General features: G+C 39.4%; 1 protein-coding gene across 1 annotated transcript in view; it reads left to right on the forward strand.

Annotated features, from left to right (window-relative positions):
- Positions 1-23,584, forward strand: part of LOC133538691 (CUB and sushi domain-containing protein 1-like) — a 1,135,806-nt gene that overhangs the window by 833,312 nt on the left and 278,910 nt on the right. Inside the window, exons 16-22 of the mRNA XM_061880405.1 lie at positions 2,400-2,521; positions 2,621-2,693; positions 4,955-5,093; positions 6,819-7,006; positions 7,164-7,352; positions 20,957-21,073; positions 23,276-23,491. Of these exons, the coding sequence (XP_061736389.1) occupies positions 2,400-2,521; positions 2,621-2,693; positions 4,955-5,093; positions 6,819-7,006; positions 7,164-7,352; positions 20,957-21,073; positions 23,276-23,491 (1,044 nt within the window). The remainder of the gene's footprint in view (positions 1-2,399; positions 2,522-2,620; positions 2,694-4,954; positions 5,094-6,818; positions 7,007-7,163; positions 7,353-20,956; positions 21,074-23,275; positions 23,492-23,584) is intronic.

Raw genomic sequence — 23,584 nt, forward strand, 5'->3', positions numbered from 1 at the left:
CCTTTTCATCACGGTCATGATAATGTCAGCTTGCTGATGTTTCACATGAGTCCTGCTGCATTCAGTACATTTCACATTCAGCATCCTTATCACATCCACTTGTTTTAGTATGCATCTGTCACGGAATGAAACAAAAGACCCAAACGTAGAACGACGACAAGGATGCAAGAGTTCGGCAGAACAAAGGCTTCACCGAAGGTGACAGGCAGCAGGGGGAGAAAAGCAGTCTGCTCCATGGCTGAAACAAAAACGAATAATTCCAATACAACAGGCAAAGATCAGGGACAGGTGAACAGCGACTGATGAATGAATGAAAGAACAGACACACATTCAGGATGTGAAGACATCAACAAAAAAGAAGCGGTGACAGACGCATGCACAAGATTGGAAAATAAACTAAAGTTTTCCTCAACAGCTGAACCTGGGAGCAGCCATTATACAGAGCTGCTGAGCTTTGGACTCCCTTCTGTAGACAGGATGCAAAACTACTTACATGCAAAGATTATTTGAATATTTTTCATATATTCAAGTGGCTTCACATCTTCGGTTGAGAATTTTCGCTAGCCTTTATATACTGTATGCACTCACACGTGCTGATATATGCAGATGCATTCATTTTAAAACATTATTTATGTAATACATGTAGATTTATGATTGTTTATCCCCATACGTACATTTTATCACGTGCAGTGCTATCTTATTTTCCTCTTACTTCAATCTCTATTCTCTCTCATTTCCCCGCAACCTGTAGCTGATCAACCTCAAACACATCCAATCACTGGATGTACAGCAAGGGTCACCAACGCGGTGCCCGCGGGCACCAGGTAGCTCGTAAGGACCAGATGAGTCGCCCGCTGGCCTGTTCTAAAAATAGCTCAAATAGCAGCACTTACCAGTGAGGTGCCTCTAGTTTTTAAATCTTATTTATTTATAGCAAACAGGTCTCGCTTTGCTCCACATTTTTAATTCTAAGAGAGACAAAACTCAAATAGAATTTGAAAATCCAAGAAAATATTTTAAAGACTTGGTCTTCACTTGTTTAAATAAATGCATTTATTTGTTTGACTTTGCTTCTTATAACTTTCAGAAAGACAATTTTAGAGCAAAAATACAACCTTAAAAATGATTTAAGGGTTTTTAAACACATATTCCTTTTTACCTTTTAAATTCCTTCATTTTCTTTAATCAATGTTCAAGTAAATTATATATTTTTTTATTGTAAAGAATAATAAATACATTTTAATTTAATTCTTCATTTTAGCTTCTTCAAAGTTGTGATTAAAATTCTAAAATATTATTCTGGAAAATCTACAAAATCTCTAGAATCACATTTAAATCTTATTTCAAAGTCTTTTGAATTTCTTTTAGAAATTTTGTTCTGGAATATCTAGAAGAAATAATGATTTGTCTTTGTTAGAAATATAGCTTGGTCCAATGTGTTATATATTCTAACAAAGTGCAGATTGGATTTGAACTTATTTAAAACATTTCATCAAAAATATATATTTATTGTGAGGAATCATTAAAATGATCAGTGTTTCCACAAAGATAAATATCATTAACTATTAAAAATAACATCCATCCATCCATTTTTCTGCCGCTTTTTCCTTTTGGGGTCGCGGGGGGGCGCTGCTGCCTATCTCAGCTACAATGTGGCAGAAGGCGGGCTACACCTTGGACAATTCGCAACCTCATCGCAAATAGTAACATAGAGTTAAAGGTAAATTGAGCAAGTTGGCTATTTCTGGCAATTTATTTAAGTGTGTATCAAACTGGTAGCCCTTCGCATTAATCAGCTCTTGGTTTCAAAAAAGGTTGGTGACCCCTGATGTACAATCTATGTGAGATCAGGTTAACTTCTGGAATGGCGATAAGATAAAGATAAACAAGACAGGGTTCAATTAACTTTGTAGACATGCTTCATCTATAAAGGCCTGATAGATAAAATTGTTTGTACCTGAAAAGTTTCTTCTTCAGAGGTGTCATGTGATGTTGTCAAGTAAACAGAATTTTACCTTTGAGGCTTGTATAGACAAACCCTGTTTATAAAGTTATTATCAGCTGGCCAAATTAACTGCTTATGGTTGAATTAAGTTCTGAAATATTTTCTGTTACCTCTGCATATACCTCTGCATAACATTGTAAGCTTATTAACATTAAAGATAACAACAATGGGTCTTTCTTCTTCTCCCACTGTGGTTACTATGAAGCCAAGTGCGACATACACTTAATCATATTCCAGTACGGCAAAAAAAGCATGTTCCCCGTTTTATTTTAAGGAGTGTATCTAAAATGTTCTTAATTTATAAAAATTGTGGGAAACACAAAAATTGTATGCCTATTTTTCAGGTTAAGTGTGTGCTTATATGTGATTATATTTTCTATTGATACTTTTATAGCTTTTGGCCACAATGAGTGTCATGATCCAGGCGTCCCTGTCAATGGTCAAAGATTCGGCGACCATTTTCGGCTTGGGAGCTCCGTGGCTTTCCGTTGTGACCAAGGATTCATTAGAACACAGGTAATTAATGCTGCAATGTTTGACCCATTGTTATTATGACTTCTGCATACACTTAATCAGTGAAAGGAAAATTTTAAAATCAAACCTAAATGTTTACAGGGGTCGGACCAGGTCACATGCATCATTCAGGATGGAAGTGTTGTTTGGTCTGCAGCGGTGCCTCGCTGTGAAGGTAAACAAATGCTCCAAGCGTTAATCGATTTTCTATACTTCTCATATCACATGCACTCTGGAAATTGTATGTATTGGGACCTCAACTTAAGAGCTTAATTGGTTGTATGACAGAGATCTTAACTCTAAAAACTTGTACATCAATTCAATGTTGCTCATAAAATGTATTGACATCAATGGCAACGGTGCTAGGCCCCCTAAAACAGCACCATTTTAACATGTAGCATGCCTATAAAAAGAAAAACTTTTCGATAAGATGATATAAAAAACAATACAAAAGAAAGTAGCAATCACAACTACAGTAGTTGTTTTAAATAAAGTAATAATAATGTCCAGTACTTATCTTGGAGAGTGGACTTTTACGGTTTCTCCTTCCAGCTGCTTCTCCGTCAAATATGGCAACAGCAGCTTTTCCATATTTTCCTGGATAAATGTCTTCTGTTTAGACATTATTTGAAAATTCTTGGCATTTTGATTCAGTATGGTGCAGACTCACCATGATATGCTCACAGTTTGAAATCTTATTTATTTCATTAATTAGCAACCACTTCTTTTTCTCAGCACTGTCATTTACGCTTCACTTTCGTCCAACCCACGGTGTCCATCTCTAGCTACAAGCTAATGCTAGCGAGTAACACCAAATGTTTCAATCAGATCGCACGGGGTTCACTGTGGCACTTATTACATCAACAAATGGCGGGGAAGCTAGTAACTCAAATTTTTGCTTGTAACTCAAGGCATAACAATTATTCGAGGCACAGCTCTTATCTAAAATACTCTTAAGTAGAGGATCTCTTTTAAGTTAAGGTACCACTATAATTGTTTATCTCTCCAACATCTTTTTTTTTGACCTACAGACTTCTTACTGAACGACAACAATCTTCAATTGCCCTATCTGTTCTGATAAGAAAAAAACAATGTTTCAGGGACATGCATTTACTATACAAATATACACATTAAAACTAGTGCGAATGCTTTGCTCATTGCACCAAAGTTTTAACCAAGTCCCTTTATTTCTATTCCAGACCAGAGTGCCGAACCACAAGTGTGAATGCAGTTTAAAAGTCTTTGTTCAACTTTGTTTGTTTTAGGTTTGTGGTTTTGACAGTTATGACAGAGGATGTTTCTTCCCACATTAGATATAGAGTTTAGGGGAATCCTAAAACACATATAGATGCTTTAATTGCGTTTTTTTTTTCGAAATGCTTGACAGCACTGAAAAAAAAATCCATCTTATGTGCCACACTTGAGTGGCACATAACATCCCCGTTTACCATTAAAATGATACATTAAATGTGCAATTATGTGTATATTAGCTTTAAATCAGTGCACAGGTGTTGTCTCACGGATGAACACCAGCAATGCACCTTGAGAGTCTTAACTGCACAGAACCTTACCCAAACATCAATTAAGTATTTGCCAAACATCAATTAAGTTGTTGAGCTTCTCCAAAAGTGCATGGAAGTAGATTTACGGGATTGCAACTACCAAATGTTGGTAGCTCTGTAACTATACATGACAAAATAATAATACTAATAATAAAAAACAACGGATTTGAATTATTTGGATAAATGGTATTATGGTGTGTTAAAAAGAACTAGAATGTATCAAGCCGACCCGAAAACTGTGACCACATTGACCCAAACCTTGGACCCAACACTGCCTTGTGTTGAAGTTTTATAACATGAATTCACAATAATAACTAATGTGTACACCAGTCGTGATACATTTAACAAGTAAACTGATGTTTTCAAGTGGTAAACTAAATAAATAAAAGTCCTAATCCATTGAAAGGGTTTTTTACATTTTGAGTTTTCATACATCTCAATTTGGGATGCAAACTAATGTATACAAATGTTAATGTCTTTATTTTCTTACTTAGTGGGGATTAAGTGTTGCTGCCTACAGTCCAGTCTTTGAAGCTGCAAAGAAGTGAGAAGAAATGTTGGAATCATCCATCCATCCATTTTCTACCGCTTATTCCCTTTTGGGGTCGCGGGGAATCATCTGAAACATAAATAATATGGCATTTCCCCATCAATATTAAATCCATATTTATTTAGGCTCTCTTGAATGTGAACAACTCGGGCTCATTATAGTATTATTGAATATATCTGGTTGTGTTTGGTAACAATTTAGAAACTCTGAAATGATTATAGAGTGGAAACAAACTGGACAGATTTATTGAGGTTGGAAAAGAGGATGCTGAGACACAAAAATAAGAAAATAAGATGATTTGTTTGTGCCGTCGTCTCAATGTAGCTCCATGTGGAGGCCATCTCACTGCTCCAACTGGAGTCCTTCTGTCTCCTGGTTGGCCTTCTTTCTATAAAGATTCTCTCAACTGCCAGTGGGTAATAGAATCTCTGCCTGATCACGCTGTGAAGATACACTTTGACAGGTATGTTGTTATTGTCAATAGATGTTTCCTTTGAATGTTCTTCAGAATTGTTGTTGCAGAATATGCAATATTGTATATATATATATATATATATATATATATATATATATATATATATATATATATATATTTAAGTCATTAGTCATGGCGCACTGTAGTCACGGGATTGCTTTTTGACCTATTATTGAGGAGATAGTCTGAAACAGGGTTGGCCATATTCTTTCTGTACACGACTCTGCCGATGTTGGGCCATGAGCGTCCCCAAGAGAGCCGCCAAAAATGTCTGTTTCTCAGCTGTGGTCCATATGGGCCTTAGAGGTACTCAGTTGTAATACACTGTTCCACCATTATTGGCAGTGATGAGAATCTCAGACAAACAGAAGAAGTCTGGAGTGACAGTAATAGAAGCAGGTTTCTTAAGCGTAAACATTATGACTAAATTAATGAAGCTGTATTTTAGTTTGCACTTAAATTTGATAGACTGTTTATTTAAGAACAAATATTTTATGATTATTCATTATTAACTTAGTTCAATTTTGTCTATTTTAGCACTACGGAATGTATGTAAATGTATTATTCATCCGATCCTTTTACTTACTATTTATTTTTATAATCAGCCTGACTTGAGGCTTGATAATATTTTTGTAATTACCACTTGGTTTCATATCATTTGACAAGGTGTATCCTGTTAAACTGTAACTAGGTTAGATACAGTTTGATTATTGTATATGAATAAAATCAAGTGCAAGATTACTAGCGGTAATTCATTGTTTATATTTAAGTGGGGCCCAGGCCCCTCTGTAGTGGCAAAGTTGGGCCCCAAGGTCAAAAAGGTTTACAAAACTATCCAGACAACCTAACTTATTTTTAGCAAACAGAAGATCAGCCTGTATTTTTGGCACAGCATTGGCAATAATGAATGATGTAGGCGAAGAAAATGCACGCAATTTTTATGGTAAAATCAGTTTTCTGGCTGAGTCAGTCACTCTGTCATTTTGTCAGGTGATATAAAGCAGTCAGATCGTTGTAAAGGTAGTATGTTCTGCAGCCAACGATTAATATTGGAGTTTCACTTTTCTTTCTGGCAATGAGCCACAAGCAGAAGCAACATAGCATGAAATTGCCATGGCTGAAATCTATCTATTTTGGAACTTAAACATAAAGGCCAGATCACCTCTTCCAGCCTATAAGGCATTCCATTTGTGTTGGATTGCATTTATGCAAATGTGTTGTGCAGACAACACAACTTTGCTTTTCCGCTTTGAACGAGAGACATTCAAAGTCCTTTTAGATTGCAGCTTGATTTTTTTTTTTTTTGCATCTCGTCTCCTTTATTGTTTTCTATTTCCGCAAGAAGCTAATAGCATTCAAATAACACCCCGTGCCTACAACGTTTACTTTCCAATAATGATAGGTTTGAAAAGTGATGGCTACTTTAATCCAGAAAGTTCTTTAGGCAGTTACGATGCCTTTTGAATTGAAATATAAGGGAACAAAATGACATTTTCATCAATTTGACTGCACAGTGTTTAATATAATATGGAAATAGTCAACCGTTGCTTCTACATGGGTAGTCAATTGTGGTTGTTCACTAAGTGATTACACCTGTTTGCTTATGCCTGTCATCTTTGCGGTTGATATTTCAGGATCCTTTTCAGAACATTGTAAAAAAAAAAAGTACGCTGGTGATGTTGTACTGTATTAATGTTTGTTGTTGTTGTGTAGGTTCCAGACCGAAGTCAACTATGACACTTTAGAGATTAGGGATGGCCCCTCATCTTCCTCCCCCCTGATCGGTGAATACCATGGCACCCAGGCACCTCATTTCCTGATTTCCACGTCCAACTTCCTGTTCCTGTTGTTCACCACTGACAACAGTCGCTCTGCGACGGGCTTCAGCATCAGATACGAGAGTAAGGTTTGGCCGAGTGATTCCAAATCAGCAGACAGGCGCCAAATACAGCGCTCTAGTCCTGTCTTCACAAATGTGACATACTTGTTATGTATGCTCACGTATGCACACACCCTCTTGACTCTGTGCCATTTATGCATGTGTGATATGAATTCCAGGTGTGAAAATGGAGTCAGACTCTTGTCTTGACCCGGGTATTCCAGTCAACGGGCGTCGCCATGGCAGCAGCTTCTCCATCGGCTCCCGTGTCTCCTTTACATGCGACCTAGGATATACGCTGAGTGATCAGGAGCCCATTGTTTGCGAGCAAAATCATCAGTGGAGTCACGCTCTTCCCAGCTGCGATGGTAAGACTGCTTCAATGATTTTAGCCCCTCTTGGAGACCTGCAGATTATCTTTCTTTAGTAAACAAATGATGTGACAGCCGGTGAAACTCATTTTCATGCTGGCAGAGTTATGTGGCTGCGGTGTTTGAGCTAAAAAAACAAGAACCATAATTATTACAGAGAATCTGATTCCAGGTGGTTAACACGTCTGCCTCACCACTAACATGGATGTTAGGTTAATTACAGAATGCAAATTGCCCATATCCGTGAATATGAGTGTGAAAGGTTGTTTGTCTATATTGTGTCCTGTGATTTTACTGCCTGACAGTTTTATGTGAGTAACATTTATATAAAAAAAATAATGGGTTATATATGTGTGGCTAGAGAAGGTCACGATATAGAGTATTTAGCATCTCTTTGAACTACAATGTTTAATGTCCGATGAGAGATTATTGCCTTCTTCACTCTTCCCATTTTAGTTGTATACATAGAGCTTTTCCACACTGCAAAAGCTGATCCAAACAATGATAAGATATACTAAATTGAGATTATTTAAGATCAGAATATAGTGGTACGTACCTCCATATACAAACCTCGTTCCCATATGAGTTGGGAAATTGTGTTAGATGTAAATATAAACGAAATACAATGATTTGCAAATCTTTTTCAACCCATATTCAGTTGAATATGTTACAAAGACAACATATTTGATGTTCAAACTGATAAACATTTTTTTGCAAATAATCATTAACTTTAAAATTTGATGCCAGCAATACATGACAAAGAAGAAGGTGGCAATAAATACTGATAAAGTTGAGGAATGCTCATCAAACATTTATTTGGAACATCCCACAGGTGTGCAAGTTTATTGGGAACAGGTGGGTGCCATGATTGGGTCTAAAAAAGCTTCCCAAGAAATGCTCAGTCTTTCACAAGAAAGGATGGGGCGAGGTACACCCCTTTGTCCACAACTGCGTGAGCAAAGAGTCAAACAGTTTAAAAACAACGTTTCTCAAAGTGCAATTGCAAGAAATTTGGGGATTTCAACATCTACGGTCCATAATATCATCAAAAGGTTCAGAGAATCTGGAGAAAACACTCCACGTAAGCGGCATGGCCGGAAACCAACCTTGAATGACCGTGACCTTCGATCCCTCAGACGGCACTGTATCAAAAACCAACATCAATCCCTAAAGGATAACACCACATGGGCTCAGGGACACTTCAGAAAACCATTGTCACTAAATACAGTTTTTCGCTACATCTGTAAGTGCAAGTTAAAGCTCCACTATGAAAAGTGAAAGCCATTTATCAACAACATCCAGAAACGCCGCTGGCTTCTCTGGGCCCGAGATCATCTAAGATGGACTGATGCAAAGTGGAAAAGTCTTCTGTGGTCTGACGAGTCTATATTTGAAATTGTTTTGGGAAATATTCGACAATGTGTCATCCGGACCAAAGGGGAAGCGAACCATCCAGACTTTTATGGACGCAAAGTTCAAAAGCCAGCATCTGTGATGGTACGGGGTTGCAATAGTGCCTAAGGCATGGGTAACTTACACATATGTGAAGACACCATCAATGCTGAAAGGTACCTCCTGGTTTTGGAACAACATATGCTGTCATCTGAGGCTGGCCGTATAAACAACTTTTCCACTGTTACAAATATGCGCCACACTGTGAACCCACACCAAACAAGAATGACAAACACATTTCGGGAGAACATCCGCACCGTAACACAGCAAAAAAAACAACAGAACAAATACCCAGTACCCAATACCCAGTTATTTTGGGGGAGTTGATGCACTTATTTAAAGTCCTACTGAAATGAGATGTTCTTATTCAAACGGGAATAGCAGGTCCAATCTATGTGTCATACTTGATCATTTCGCGATATTGCCATATTTTTGCTGAAAGGATTTAGTAGAGAAAATTGATGATAAAGTTCGCCACTTTTGGTACTTCCTGAAAAAGCCTCCCCTTTACCGAAAGTCGCAGACGATGACGTCGCAAGTGTGGGGGTTCCTCACATATTCACATTGATTTTAATTGGGGCCTCCAACAAAAACAGTTATTCGGACCGAGAAAACGACAATTTCCCCATTAATTTGAGCGAGGATGAAAGATTCGTGTTTGAGGATATTGAAAAAAAAAAAGCGATAGCATTGGGACGTATTCCGATGTTTTTAAACACATTTACTAGGATAATTCTGGGAAATCCCTTATCTTTCTATTGTGTTGCTAGTGTTTTAGTGAGTTTACTATTACCTGATAGTCGGAGGGGTTTGTCCACGGGTGTCTTGACGCCATGTCTCACGGGTGTCGACGGCAGCTGTACGGACAAAACAAGCTCAGCTGATATCCGGTAAGTGGCGACTTTTTAACCACAATTTTCTCACCGAAACCTGCTGGTTGACATTGGGTCGGGATCCATGTCTGCTTGACCGTGCTCTGATCCATAGTAAAGTTTCAGCTCCGGGAATTTTAAACAAGGAATCCACGTGTGTTTGTGTGGCTAAAGGCTAAAGCTTCCCAACTCCATCTTTCTACTGTGACTTCTCCAATATTAATTGAACAAATTGCAAAAGATTCAGCAACACAGATCTCCAAAATACTGTGTAATTATGCCGTTAAAGCAGACAACTTTTACCTGTGTGTGTGTGCGTAGCGCTCATTCTTCCTAAAACCGCGTGACGTCCTGCGTACACGTCATCATTACACGACGTAACTCCCGGGAAATTTAATATTGTAGTTTAGTAAACTAAAAAAGCCGTATTGGCATGTGTTGCAATGTTAATATTTCATCATTGATGTATATATCAGACTGCGTGGTGGGTAGTAGTGGGTTTCAGTAGGTCGTTAAAGTGTATCTTGTGTGTTTTTATGTTGATATAGTATAAAAATAAAAATAAAATACCCAGTACCCCTTGCAACTAACTCTTCAGGGAGGCTACAATATATACCCCCACCAAACCCCAAACACACCCCACCCCGCCCACCTCAACCCGATCCCCCTACACCTCAACAACCCCCGGCCCCCCCATCTCCCAAATATTGAGATCTCAAGGCTGGCAAGTATGAATTAAAGAGTACAATATTAGGCGACTCTATGAAACAAAACACCAGGACAAGTACAAGGACCAGGACACGACTCAAAGGAGCCAGAAAGTAGAGGAGATGAAAAGAGGTTTGGTTTCAAAACAGAATATGTTCAAAAAAGCCACAGCACAAAATGAGGCGGATGTAAAGGCAAGTTATATCGTGGCGGAAGAAATCTCTAAATCAACCCGACTGTTTAATGAGGGAGAGTTTGTTAAAAAGTGCATGCTGAAAGTTGGTGACCAAGTGTGCCCAGAGAAAAAGCAGGCCTTTTCAAACGTAAGCCTGAGCAGGAACACAATAGCTCAGCACACATGTGATCTTGCCACCAATCTGCATGACCAGCTGATGGAAAAGGGAAAATATTTTGTTTCTTTTTCCCTTGCTGTGGACAAGAGCACTGACGCGTCGGATACTGTGCAGCTGTCAGTCTTCATCCGCGGTGTCCACTCAAATCTGTGAGTTACGGAGGAGCTATTGGGATTTAAATCCATGCATGGCACAACCACAGGGAAGGAAATCTGAGGAGGTTTGCAAATGTGTAACTGAAATAAACCTGCCGTGGGATAAACTCGTGGGATTAACCACTCATGGTGCGCCAGCGATGAGTGGTAAAAAGAATGGACTGGTGGGCAGGATTCGTGAAAAGATGCGGGAAGAGAACTGTGCAGGTGAGCTATCTGTTTATCACTGCATCATACATCAAGAGTCACTGTGTCCCAAAGCCTAAAAGATGGAACATGTTATGACCACAGTAACACAAGTTACTTTGGTCATAACTGGTTTAGCTCGGTTGGTAGAGCGGCCGTGCCAGCAACTTGAGGGTTGCAGGTTCAATTCCCGCTTCCGCCATCCTAGTCATTGCCGTTGTGTCCTTGGGCAAGACACTTTGCCCACTTGCTCCCAGTGCCACCCACACTGGTTTGAATGTAACTTGGATATTGGGTTTCACTATGTGAAGCGCGTTGAGTCACTAGAGAAAAAGCGCTATATAAATATAATTCACTTCACTTCACTTAACTTCATAACAGCCATAGGTCTGAATCACCGCCAGTTTAAGTCTTTTCTGGACTAGTTTGGTTCGGAACAGACAGACGTGCCGTATCACACAGAAGTGAGATGGTTAAGCCGCGGAAAAGAACAGATTTTTCGAGCTGTGTGAAGAAATATGACAGTTTCTGCAAAGCAAAGGGAAGGAGGACACAGCAAAGCTCCGGGAGCAAAAGTTTCTGTGTGAGCTGGCCTTTCTGTGTGACATCTCAAACCATCTTGATGCGCTGAACCTGCAGCTAGAAGGGCGGGGCCGCATCATCACAGATATGTACTCTGTCTAAAACTAAACTCTGTTTGTGGGAGAATTAGCTGCTGCAAAGAACTTTGGCCATTTCCCGTGCTGCCAAACCATAAAAAAACGCAGATCTCGACTGCCGTGTGCGCACAGTTTGCTGAAAGACTCAGTGTACTCGGCGCTGAGTTTAGCCGGCGATTTGGCGACTCAGAAATGTATATATATATACATACATATATATATTACATATATATATATATATATATATATATACTTCTGGATGTGGACACATCGGGCCGTTTGGACTGATAGACGCGTGCGTGCTAAACATGCTAACTAGCATGGGAATACGTCGGCGGCTACATCCAGCGGCCTGTGAAGCAGGGGAGTCTAGTAGCAGCGGAGGCCGTCTACGGAGCAGACGCCAGCGGTGTGATCGGAAACGCGGATGTCGAGCGGGGCTAAAAACAAAGCAGAAGGCTAATCACCACAGAACACCACTTCCCTCCATACCGAAGACGGATTTAGATGAAAGATGCGAGACTACTGGTCTGGGTAAGGAGTCAGTTAAATTAGAACAAGTTTTTTCTGCTTTGAGTGTTTCAGAGTTGGACATGTGTTTTATTGAGGTGGCTAACTATGATGCGTGCAGTTTATCAAAGCAACAAACAAACAATCGGAAAATCCCCGTTACTGAGGTGGCTAACCATGATGCGTGCAGTTTATCAAAGCAACAAACAAACAATCGGAAAATCCCCGTTACTGAGGTGGCTAACCATGATGCGTGCAGTTTATCAAAGCAACAATCAAACAATCGGAAAATTCCTGTCGTATCAATTCCTAGATATGGTCGTAATTATACTGAATGCACTGGGCATAATAAACACAACATTATCAATATTGCTACTACGGATAATTTGATCAAAAATTCCCTGAAACAGCCCACTACCTATAATATAGTTTTTTTAAACATAAGATCATTGTCTCCCAAAACGTTGTTAGTTAATGATATTATCAGAGACAACAATCTTAACGTCATCGGTCTCAGCGAAACCTGGCTTAAACCAAACGACTTTTTTGCGATAAATGAGGCATGTCCTCCTAACTTTACACATGCGCATATTGCCCGTCCGCTTAAAAGGGGTGGGGGGGTCGCACTAATATACAACGAAAACTTTAACCTTAGTCCTAACATAAATAATAAATATAAATCGTTTGAGGTGCTTACTATGAGGTCTGTCACACCGCTGCCTCTACACCTGGCTGTTATCTACCGCCCCCCAGGGCCCTATTCGGACTTTATCAATGAATTCTCAGAGTTCGTTGCTGATCTAGTGACACACGCCGATAATATAATCATAATGGGGGACTTTAATATCCATATGAATACCCCATCGGACCCACCGTGCGTAGCGCTCCAGACTGTAATTGATAGCTGTGGTCTCACACAAATAATAAATGAATCCACGCATCGCAACGGTAATACGATAGATCTAGTGCTTGTCAGGGGCATCACCGTTTCCAAAGTTACGATACTCCCGTATACTAAAGTATTGTCCGATCATTACCTTATAAAATTCGAGGTTCAGACGCATGTTCGTCAAACTAATAATGATAATAACTGCTATAGCAGCCGCAACATTAATGCTGCCACAACGCCAACTCTTGCTGACCTACTGCCCTCGGTAATGGCACCATTCCCAAAGTATGTGGGCTCTATTGATAACCTCACTAACAACTTTAACGCTGCCCTGCGCGAAACCATTGATATCATAGCACCGCTAAAGTTAAAAAAGGCTCCAAAAAAGCGCACCCCGTGGTTTACAGAAGAAACTGGGGCTCAGAAATTATTATGGAGAAAGCTGGAACGCAAATGGCGCACGACTAAACTTGAGGTGCACCATCAAGCATGGAGTGATGGTTTAATAACTTATAAACGCATGCTTACCTTAGCTAAAGCTAAATATTACTCAAATCTCATCCACCGTAATAAAAACGATCCTAAATTTTTGTTTAGTACGGTAGCATCGCTAACCCAACAAGGGACCCCTTCCAGTAGCTCAACCCACTCAGCTGATGACTTTATGCAATTCTTTAGTAAGAAAATTGAAGTCATTAGAAAGGAGATTAAAGACAATGCGTCCCAGCTACAACGGGGTTCTATTAACACTGATACGATGGTATACACGGCGGATACTGCCCTCCAAAATAGTTTCTCTCGTTTTGAGGAAATAACATTAGAGGAATTGTTACAACGTGTAAATGGAATAAAACAGACAACATGTTTACTTGACCCTCTTCCTGGGAAACTGATCAAGGAGCTCTTTGTATTATTAGGTCCATCAGTGCTAAATATTATAAACGTATCACTCTCCTCGGGCACTCTTCCCCTAGCATTCAAAAAAGCGGTTATTCATCCTCTTCTTAAAAGACCTAACCTCGATCCTGACCTCATGGTAAACTACCGACCGGTGTCTCACCTTCCCTTTATTTCAAAAATCCTCGAAAAAATTGTTGCGGAGCAGTTAAATGAACACTTAGCGTCTAACAATCTATGTGAAACCTTTCAATCCGGTTTCAGGGCAAATCACTCCACGGAGACATCCCTCGCAAAAATGATTAATGATCTATTGCTAACGATGGATTCTGATGCGTCATCTATGTTGCTGCTCCTCGATCTTAGCGCTGCTTTCGATACCGTCGATCATAATATTTTATTAGAACGTATCAAAACACGAATTGGTATGTCAGACTTAGCCCTGTCTTGGTTTAACTCTTATCTTACTGATAGGATGCAGTGTGTCTCCCATAACAATGTGACCTCGGACTACGTTAAGGTAACGTGTGGAGTTCCCCAGGGTTCGGTCCTTGGCCCTGCACTCTTCAGCATCTACATGCTGCCGCTACGTGACATCATACGCAAATACGGTATTAGCTTTCACTGTTATGCTGATGACACCCAACTCTACATGCCCCTAAAGCTGACCAACACGCCGGATTGTAGTCAGTTGGAGGCGTGTCTTAATGAAATTAAACAATGGATGTCCGCTAACTTTTTGCAACTCAACGCCAAAAAAACGGAAATGCTGATTATCGGTCCTGCTGGACACCGAACTCTATTTAATAATACAACTCTAACATTTGACAACCAAACAATTAAACAAGGCGACACGGTAAAGAATCTGGGTATTATCTTCGACCCAACTCTCTCCTTTGAGGCACACATTAAAAGCGTTACTAAAACGGCCTTCTTTCATCTCCGTAATATCGCTAAAATTCGCTCCATTCTGTCCACTAAAGACGCTGAGATCATTATCCATGCGTTTGTTACGTCTCGCCTCGACTACTGTAACGTATTATTTTCGGGTCTCCCCATGTCTAGCATTAAAAGATTACAGTTGGTACAAAATGCGGCTGCTAGACTTTTGACAAGAACAAGAAAGTTTGATCACATTACGCCTGTACTGGCTCACCTGCACTGGCTTCCTGTGCACTTAAGATGTGACTTTAAGGTTTTACTACTTACGTATAAAATACTACACGGTCTAGCTCCATCCTATCTTGCCGATTGTATTGTACCATATGTCCCGGCAAGAAATCTGCGTTCAAAGGACTCCGGCTTGTTAGTGATTCCCAAAGCCCAAAAAATGTCTGCGGGCTATAGAGCGTTTTCCGTTCGGGCTCCAGTACTCTGGAATGCCCTCCTGGTAACAGTTCGAGATGCCACCTCAGTAGAAGCATTTAAGTCTCACCTTAAAACTCATTTGTATACTCTAGCCTTTAAATAGACTCCCTTTTTAGACCAGTTGATCTGCCGTTTCTTTTCTTTTTCTTCTATGTCCCACTCTCCCTTGTGGAGGGGGTCCGGTCCGAGGGGGTCCGGTCCGATCCGGTGGCCATGTACTGCTTGCCTGTGTATCGGCTGGGGACATCTCTGCGATGCTGATCCACCTCCGCTTGGGATGGTTTCCTGCTGGCTCCGCTGTGAACGGGACTCTCGCTGCTGTGTTGGATCCGCTTTGGACTGGACTCTCGCGACTGTGTTGGATCCATTGTGGATTCAACTTTCACAGTATCATGTTAGACCCGCTCGACATCCATTGCTTTCCTCCTCTCTAAGGTTCTCATAGTCATCATTGTCACCGACGTCCCACTGGGTCATTATTGTCACCGATATCCCACTGGGTGTGAGTTTTCCTTGCCCTTATGTGGGCCTACCGAGGATGTCGTGGTGGTTTGTGCAGCCCTTTGAGACACTAGTGATTTAGGGCTATATAAGTAAACATTGATTGATTGATTGATTTAAACTGCTTAGGAATCCCTTCACAGTTGATGTGGAAAAAGCACCGACTAACCTCCAAATGATGCTGTTGGCGCCGCACCGTTTCCACAATTCATCCCTGACACAATGCCTCAGCTCCGCACCCTAGCTGCTCAATTGCTCCCCATTTTCGGCAGCACTTATCTATGTGAGCAACTTTTCTCCTCAATGAAGATGACAAAAACGTCTCACAGGATGCGTCTGACTAATGAACAACTTCTTTCGATAATGAAGGATGCCCCAGCCTGAGCTTTGACATTAATGAACTAGCTAGCATCCAAGAAAAGATGCCAGGTATCAGTGTGTCGCAAACTGAGCAGTACAAAGGCCTGAATGGCTGATTTATTCATTGTTATTTTACTTTCAAATGTATTAGCCTGTGGAAAAAGTCAATGTTGACATTTACCTCAGAAGGCTGCGAATAGAAAAGAGGCATTCCATTTTTTTTTTTTATGTAATATGCCATTGATGTTTTTTCGTTTTTTGAAAGATGATTTTGTATTATTATGTCATATAAGCTTTGCTTGTTCTATATTCAGTGTTAAAGCAAATCAGTGTAGCAAACTGAGCAACACTAAACGTTTTATTAATTAACTTTCTCTTGCTACTTCAAGGCTTGAATGTTTGATTCATTCATTATTATTATTTTTCTAAATGTATTATTAGCCTGTGGAAAAAGTTTATTTTGATATTTACCTCAGAAGGTTCCGAATACAAAAGAGGCATTCAATTTTTATTTCAATTTGATTTGATATGCAATTGATATTTTTTAATTATTATTATTATTTGATGTGATTTGATTTTGCATGTCACTCTAAAGCTGCGATGGGGTAGCGACTTGTCCAGGGTATACACCGCCTTCTGCCCGATTGTAGCTGAGATAGGCGCCAGCGCCCTCTGCGACCCCAAAAGGGAACAAGCGGTAGAAAAATGGATGGATGCATGTCACTATAAAGTTATATAATCCTTGCTTGTTAAATATTTAATGCAGAACTTGTTTGGGTCCCTATTAAAAGGTTCATTTGTTGAACCTTGGCCCGCGGCTTTGTTCAGTTTTAAATTTTGGCCCACTCTGTATTTGAGTTTGACACCCCTGTTCTAAAATTGGAAACTTTGCACAAACAATCGCTCAAAATTCTTGACCAAAAACCACAACATCACTATCACTGTTTAGTTCTCCAAAAATATAGATTGTTAAACTTAGCTAGTATTGAAAGATTAGCATCAATACGAATGGCCCATCGACTCCTAAATAACACTGCACCAGCGCCACTTAAGCACTTTGTCCAGTTTACATCTGCTGAGACAACTACAAACACACGAGCCTCCACCAGGGGGCAGTGTCGTGTACCCAAATGTAAAACATATTTTGCACAATCAGCCTTTTCACATAAAGCCATTAAGGAATGGAACAACCTCACAACAAACTTGAAAAGTTTAACAGGTCACTCTACATTTACAATTGAAGTTAAAAAGTGGCTTTGGAGCAATCAAAGCTGCTCACATTGTCACTAAAGTGGGCACTATGTTTGACAGATCAACTTAATGTGTATTATATTTATCCATGACAGCATTGTTGTTGTAAATTATGAGGTGTGTGTTAAAATCATGGTTGTTTTTGTTGTTTTTTACAAATGATGACAGATGTGAACCAGAGCATGTCTTTGTTTGATGATGTAAATGAGATGTGGTTGTATTGTATATTAAGTATGTTTCCATGAAAGGGCATTTTATGACTTTTCTTAATTTGATTATGTGATATGGTAGGATTTTATTGTAACGATTTTAGTGCATGATTTTTGTTTCCCTTTAATTTTGGTAGTCAGGAACTGCAGATGGAAATTAGCTATTTAGCGATAATCTGGTACAGAACATATCTGTCTTTGACCTTAATGTTTCTGTGCATTGTCCCTTCAAATAAAGACTAAACTAAACTAAAAGGTGCATGGATTGTCAAAAATGCATCACAAATATTGCATAGTTACTTAAAAGAAAATGTAAACAGTGTGTGATTCCTCCCATCATCGCTGAATGGACAAATAAAAAAATAATATTTGTAGTTTATTTTCCTGCTTTCACAATGCCTGTTGAACCCAAATGCAACGGAATTTTCCCTTAGTTCAGATTATTTCGAACACTGACTGGTTTTATAAGTCAAAGTAAATACTGGAAGATCACTGCTAGATCATTTATAGAGTGGATATTTAACAATGTAGACGGTTTATTCTGGCGTTATTTTTTTGAATAAAGATAAGTTATTTTTTAACAAAGATATTTAATTACTATTATTGTTATTATTAATTATTATTATGCCGATAATAAAAATGTTTATTGCTGCAATACCAACAAGTTACCTTAGTTGTATCAAAAGTTCTGTTTTAAAGCAAAATGGGCCGCCCCTCAACGCAATCACAGACCGCGTAAAAAAATGTGCACGTCTTTCAGGTTAAGGATTTATATGATTAATCGTCATTCATATTTAATAACGCAATAATCTATTTATATTAATCCCATGTGTTAACAGTCCTAATAAATACATTACACCTTTAAGATAGTTGATGTTTTTTCTTTTTGTGGTACCTATCAAAAACCTATCAAGACAGTTTCACACAATCAAGTCATATGTCATAGAATATAAAACATTCATATATGTCATTAATATGACCAAGGAGGAAGAAAAGATAGAGGACTATACGTGAAATGAAAGATTCATTTCACTTACCTCTACTCGGAAAAAATGGCTAAATCATTTTGTGTCTGCTGTTATTATTCACCTTGTCATACAGCTCAGTGCTCCTCACATACGGTATGCATTACCAGTCCATCACTCTTCTCTGGCTGAGCTCATTCACAGACCTTTAAGGATGCATCTTTACACTAGATAATGTCCACACACAAATGCTTCTTTCAACACGGGTCATTTAGTTAGTCGACATCCTAGTTTGAGGCAAATCCCAACGGGCGTGGGTAAAACAGGGCGCCGGTTTATCAGGAAGGGAGAGAGCAGGACGAGATTGGCTGTCATCATCGCAACTCAACTCTATTGAAATATGACAAGTGAGGAAGAGTTAGCGGTGGGCAAACAAAAGGGATGGGAAGGGGCCTGGTGGTCGGGCACAACAGCCCTCCATGCACAGATGAAAGAGTGGTTTTAAGGTATATTGATCGATCAATGATTATTTTATAATACAGTCGTCCATCGCCACATCGAGCTTCGGATATTGTAAAAAATTGTCCTGAATTAAACATTTTAAAACTAAAAATATATAAATTCTACAGTATCAATCACTAGATGAAGTTAAATCAATCAAAACACACTTTTCAGTATTGTGCACACTGATTGACTCAACCTCCAATAGCATCCAAGTCCGCCTTGACGAGTGTAAAGGTGACTATATGGGTGTTATGTCATCTCAACAGAGCTCTAACAATGAATAATTGTATTTAACAGGTTTTTATGCTCTGGCCATGAAAATATAAAGTATTTATTAATAATCCTTACTCAGTTTACCAGTGTTGTGAGGGTTTAAAGTTGTCCCAAATTGAAATGACATATTAAATAATTTATTTATTTTTTTTATTCTGTTTTTTGCTGGCAATTTGTTTGTCTTCTGAAGCACTTGAAGGTAATTGGATTCAAATAAAAGATGAGAGAAATGAAAGGATATTACGCTTAGATATTGGTTATACTAGTGATTCTCAAACTGTTGTACATGTACCACTTGTGGTATGCAGGTTCTGTCTAGCGGCAGGCCAAAAATCACCTTTTTAAAAGTAAAGTGTTTTATTTTCCCATTATTCAAACAAAGTGCTACTATTCAAACTGTGTGTCATGTTACAGCGGTCAAAACTATCAAACATACTCGTTAAACAAAACCTCTGGCTGTGAGGCAATGGTCGCATAGTAGCAAGATTAGTCTTGTTCCCAAGATGCAGAATGGTAAAAAGGTGAAGGTAAAAATAATATTTAATCCATTGCGACAAAAATAAACAAAAGGTGAGTGCAACTGGGAAGTGCTCTGAACTGAAGCATTGTGAAGTATGCAAAACAAAAAGGCTACATAGTAAAACAAAAGAGAATGCAAAGACTTATGCAACGATACGTTCAGCAGAAGAAGTGTCCTCAAACCACACCCGTTCATGACAAATTCCCAACAAAGAAGGTAACTAAAGGCTCAATTTAAATTGTCCTGATTGCTAACAGAAAGCAGGTGTAGGGATGAGCACTCAAATACAGGCGTGAAGGTGCAGCAGGAGAACACCAACAAAACAGGAAAGCTACCAAAATAAGACAGGAACTACAATTTTAATGTGGGTCATTATGGTGGTGCTTGGGGAACCAATTTTTGTCTATGGTGTTACTTGGTACAAAAATGTTGCGAACCACTGTACAGTATGTGTGATTTGCCTGAGTAAGTCAGTAATCTATGTCCAATAACTCTTTCAACAATAAAGCAGCAATATCGTTGGTTGATTGGCACCAGAGAGTGCTGCTTAATGACCAAGTTTGTTGGCAGTCAGAACCATTGCAGTTATAGTGGTCTTCCATCTTTTTTTTAATTGTTTTAGCATTATTGAACTGTGCAGGTATCAAAATCTCAAGAAACTTCATGTAAATGTCTTGTTTCTCACTTCATCCTCATGAAAAAGTCTTAAACCTAACCTCATTGTAGAAATGCTAGTGACATATAAAATGGTATTTCTTCCCTGCAATTATTCTAATATCAACCATGTCCGCCCTCAGCTGAGTTCACAGAGGTCCAGCAATAATATATTTTGCACATTTAATAAAGTTCAATTGGACTTGATTGTGGTCCTTTTAACAGCGAGTGGCAATTCAGATCAAAGAGACATGCCATTAACTGACCTGACTGCACTTTTTTAAAGCTTAAAAAACATTTTTTGTGTTTCCATAGCTCTGTGTGGAGGTTATGTCTTTGGGAAAATTGGCACAATTCTTTCACCAGGATTTCCGGACTTTTATCCCAATTCTCTAAACTGCACCTGGACTGTAGAGGTGTCTCATGGTAAAGGTAAGAGCACAACTACACAATGTTAGCTCTCCTGCGTGAACAAAAACATTGCGAATAGAAATCTTTTGACGGTTACATTCTGTGTTCTGACTCTGAACTTAGCTTTTGACTCATCTAAAATAAAAACTACCGTCATTTCCAAACTATAGAGCGCACCTATGTATAAGCCGCACCTACCAATTTTTTGGATTAATTATATTTTGTACATATATTGACCGCACAAGTCTATAGGCCGCAGGTGTACACATTGAAATGTGAAATATGTACACAAGTACCTTCGTTCATTCACAAGTTGACAAAAAAGCAGTGCCCGCAACACGGAATACAGTAGCCTCCTCCTGTGTGTTGAAATCGCTGAAGTTATTCATCGCACGGTGGTCCGTCCTTTCGGGGCACGTTAATGGTGGTTAATATCCGTTCCGTGAGGCAGCTGTTTCCTTTTTGGTGGCTAGTTTGATCATCTTCAGCTTTTAAGGTGTGTCTTGTGCATTTCGCCATGTCTCTTCCATGATTAGGGTGAGTCCATAACAAGCTAAATGGCTGACTGAATGATTGTGTGAGTGTATCTTATTTAATGTGAACTATTTCATTGACCCACCTGGCGACTTGCCTGCAATTTCATTGGTCTGATGTGATAAGGCTAAATTTATTGGCGACATTTGTAGCTCCAGAACCCTGAACAATTCTAAATTAGCCAAAGCACTGTATTAAGCGCAGGGTTCAAAGCATCGGAAAAACATGGCGACTTAAAGTCCGGAAAGTGTATTATGTAAGCGTGGTCACGATCACAAAGTATCCCACTGAGCATCTTCCACTTGTTTATGATAAGGTTAATGATTGTTCGTGAAAACAAGCAAAGTCTGCTCAAATAACATTAATCTCCATGAGAGAAATGTTATAACATTACTAAAATGTTAGAATTACATTTTTAGCCTCTTCTTCAGAATTCAAGAACTTTTTCTTCATGGCAGAATTTAAATCGGGCTAAATCACCAGACCTTCTTGACCGGGGCTGTTTTGAAAATTATAGTGTCTTTGTAGCAAATTATAGTATTATAGAATGACTACCGCATTTTTCGAAGTATAAGTCGCACCTGCCGACAATGCATAATAAAGAAGGAAAAAAACATATATAAGTCGTACTGGGATATAAGTCGCATTTTGGGGGGGAATTTATTTGATAAAACCCAACACCAGGATTAGACATTTGAAAGGCAATTTAAACTAAATAAAGAATCGTGAACAACAGACTGAATAAGTGTACGTTATCCATCCATCCATCCATCTTCTTCCGCTTATCCGAGGTCGGGTCGCGGGGGCAACAGCCTAAGCAGGGAAACCCAGACTTCCCCTTCCCCAGCCACTTCGTCTAGCTCTTCCCGGGGGATCCCGAGGCGTTCCCAGGCCAGCCGGGAGACATAGTCTTCCCAACGTGTCCTGGGTCTTCCCCGTGGCCTCCTACCGGTTGGACGTGCCCTAAACACCTCCCTAGGTAGGCGTTCGGGTGGCATCCTGACCAGATGCCCGAACCACCTCATCTGGCTCCTCTCGATGTGGAGGAGCAGCGGCTTTACTTTGAGTTCCTCCCGGATGGCAGAGCGTGTACGTTATATGACGCATAAATAACCAACTGAGAAGGTGCCTGCTATGTTAACGTAACATATTATGGTAAGAGTCATTCAAATAACTATAACATATAGAACATGCTATACGTTTAACAAACAATCTGTCACTCCTAATTGCTGAATCCGATGAAACCTTTTACGTCTAGTCTCTTACGTGAATAAGCTAAATAAAATTATTTGATATTTTACGGTAATGTGTTAATAATTTCACACATAAGTCGCTCCTGAGTATAAGTCGCACCCCCGGCTAAACTATGAAAAAAACTGCGACTTACAGACGAAAAATATGGTACTATGTTTAGGGGTGTGTCACCCCTTGAATGTGCATTTCGTAATGTCAAGCTTCACTTGATCATGAAATTCCCTATTTGGGCAATGCACATATTTACTTAAGTGTGTAAGTCTTTGCATTTTGTATTTGTATCTTATTGAACGTCCACAAAAAGTGTGTGTACATAAATATGCTTCTGGTGTGTATCTTACTAAAAAATACTTTCTGTCTGGGTCTGTCCATCAACCATCTAAACGTCTATTCACCTGTCTGTCAATCCCTCCATCTAACCGTGACTTTTCCCAGGAGTACACCTGATCTTCCATACTTTCCATTTGGAGGAGAACCACGACTACTTGTCCATCACGGAGGACGGCAACTTCCTGGTCCCAGTAGCCCGATTAACTGGCTCAGTGCTTCCCCCTAGTGTAAGAGCGGGGCTCTTTGGAAATTTCAGTGCCCAGCTTCGATTCATATCAGATTTTTCCATGAGTTACGAGGGATTTAACATTACATTCTCAGGTAAGATGGCTGCTTTTTTAGATTTTTTTATAAAGATATTTTCAAATTTGTACAACCAAATGGTCAGAGACTTGTGGGCTATCTGTTCCTCCC

Source organism: Nerophis ophidion, linkage group LG02 (assembly GCF_033978795.1).
Source record: "Nerophis ophidion isolate RoL-2023_Sa linkage group LG02, RoL_Noph_v1.0, whole genome shotgun sequence".
In the NCBI taxonomy this organism is placed as follows: Eukaryota; Metazoa; Chordata; class Actinopteri; order Syngnathiformes; family Syngnathidae; genus Nerophis; species Nerophis ophidion.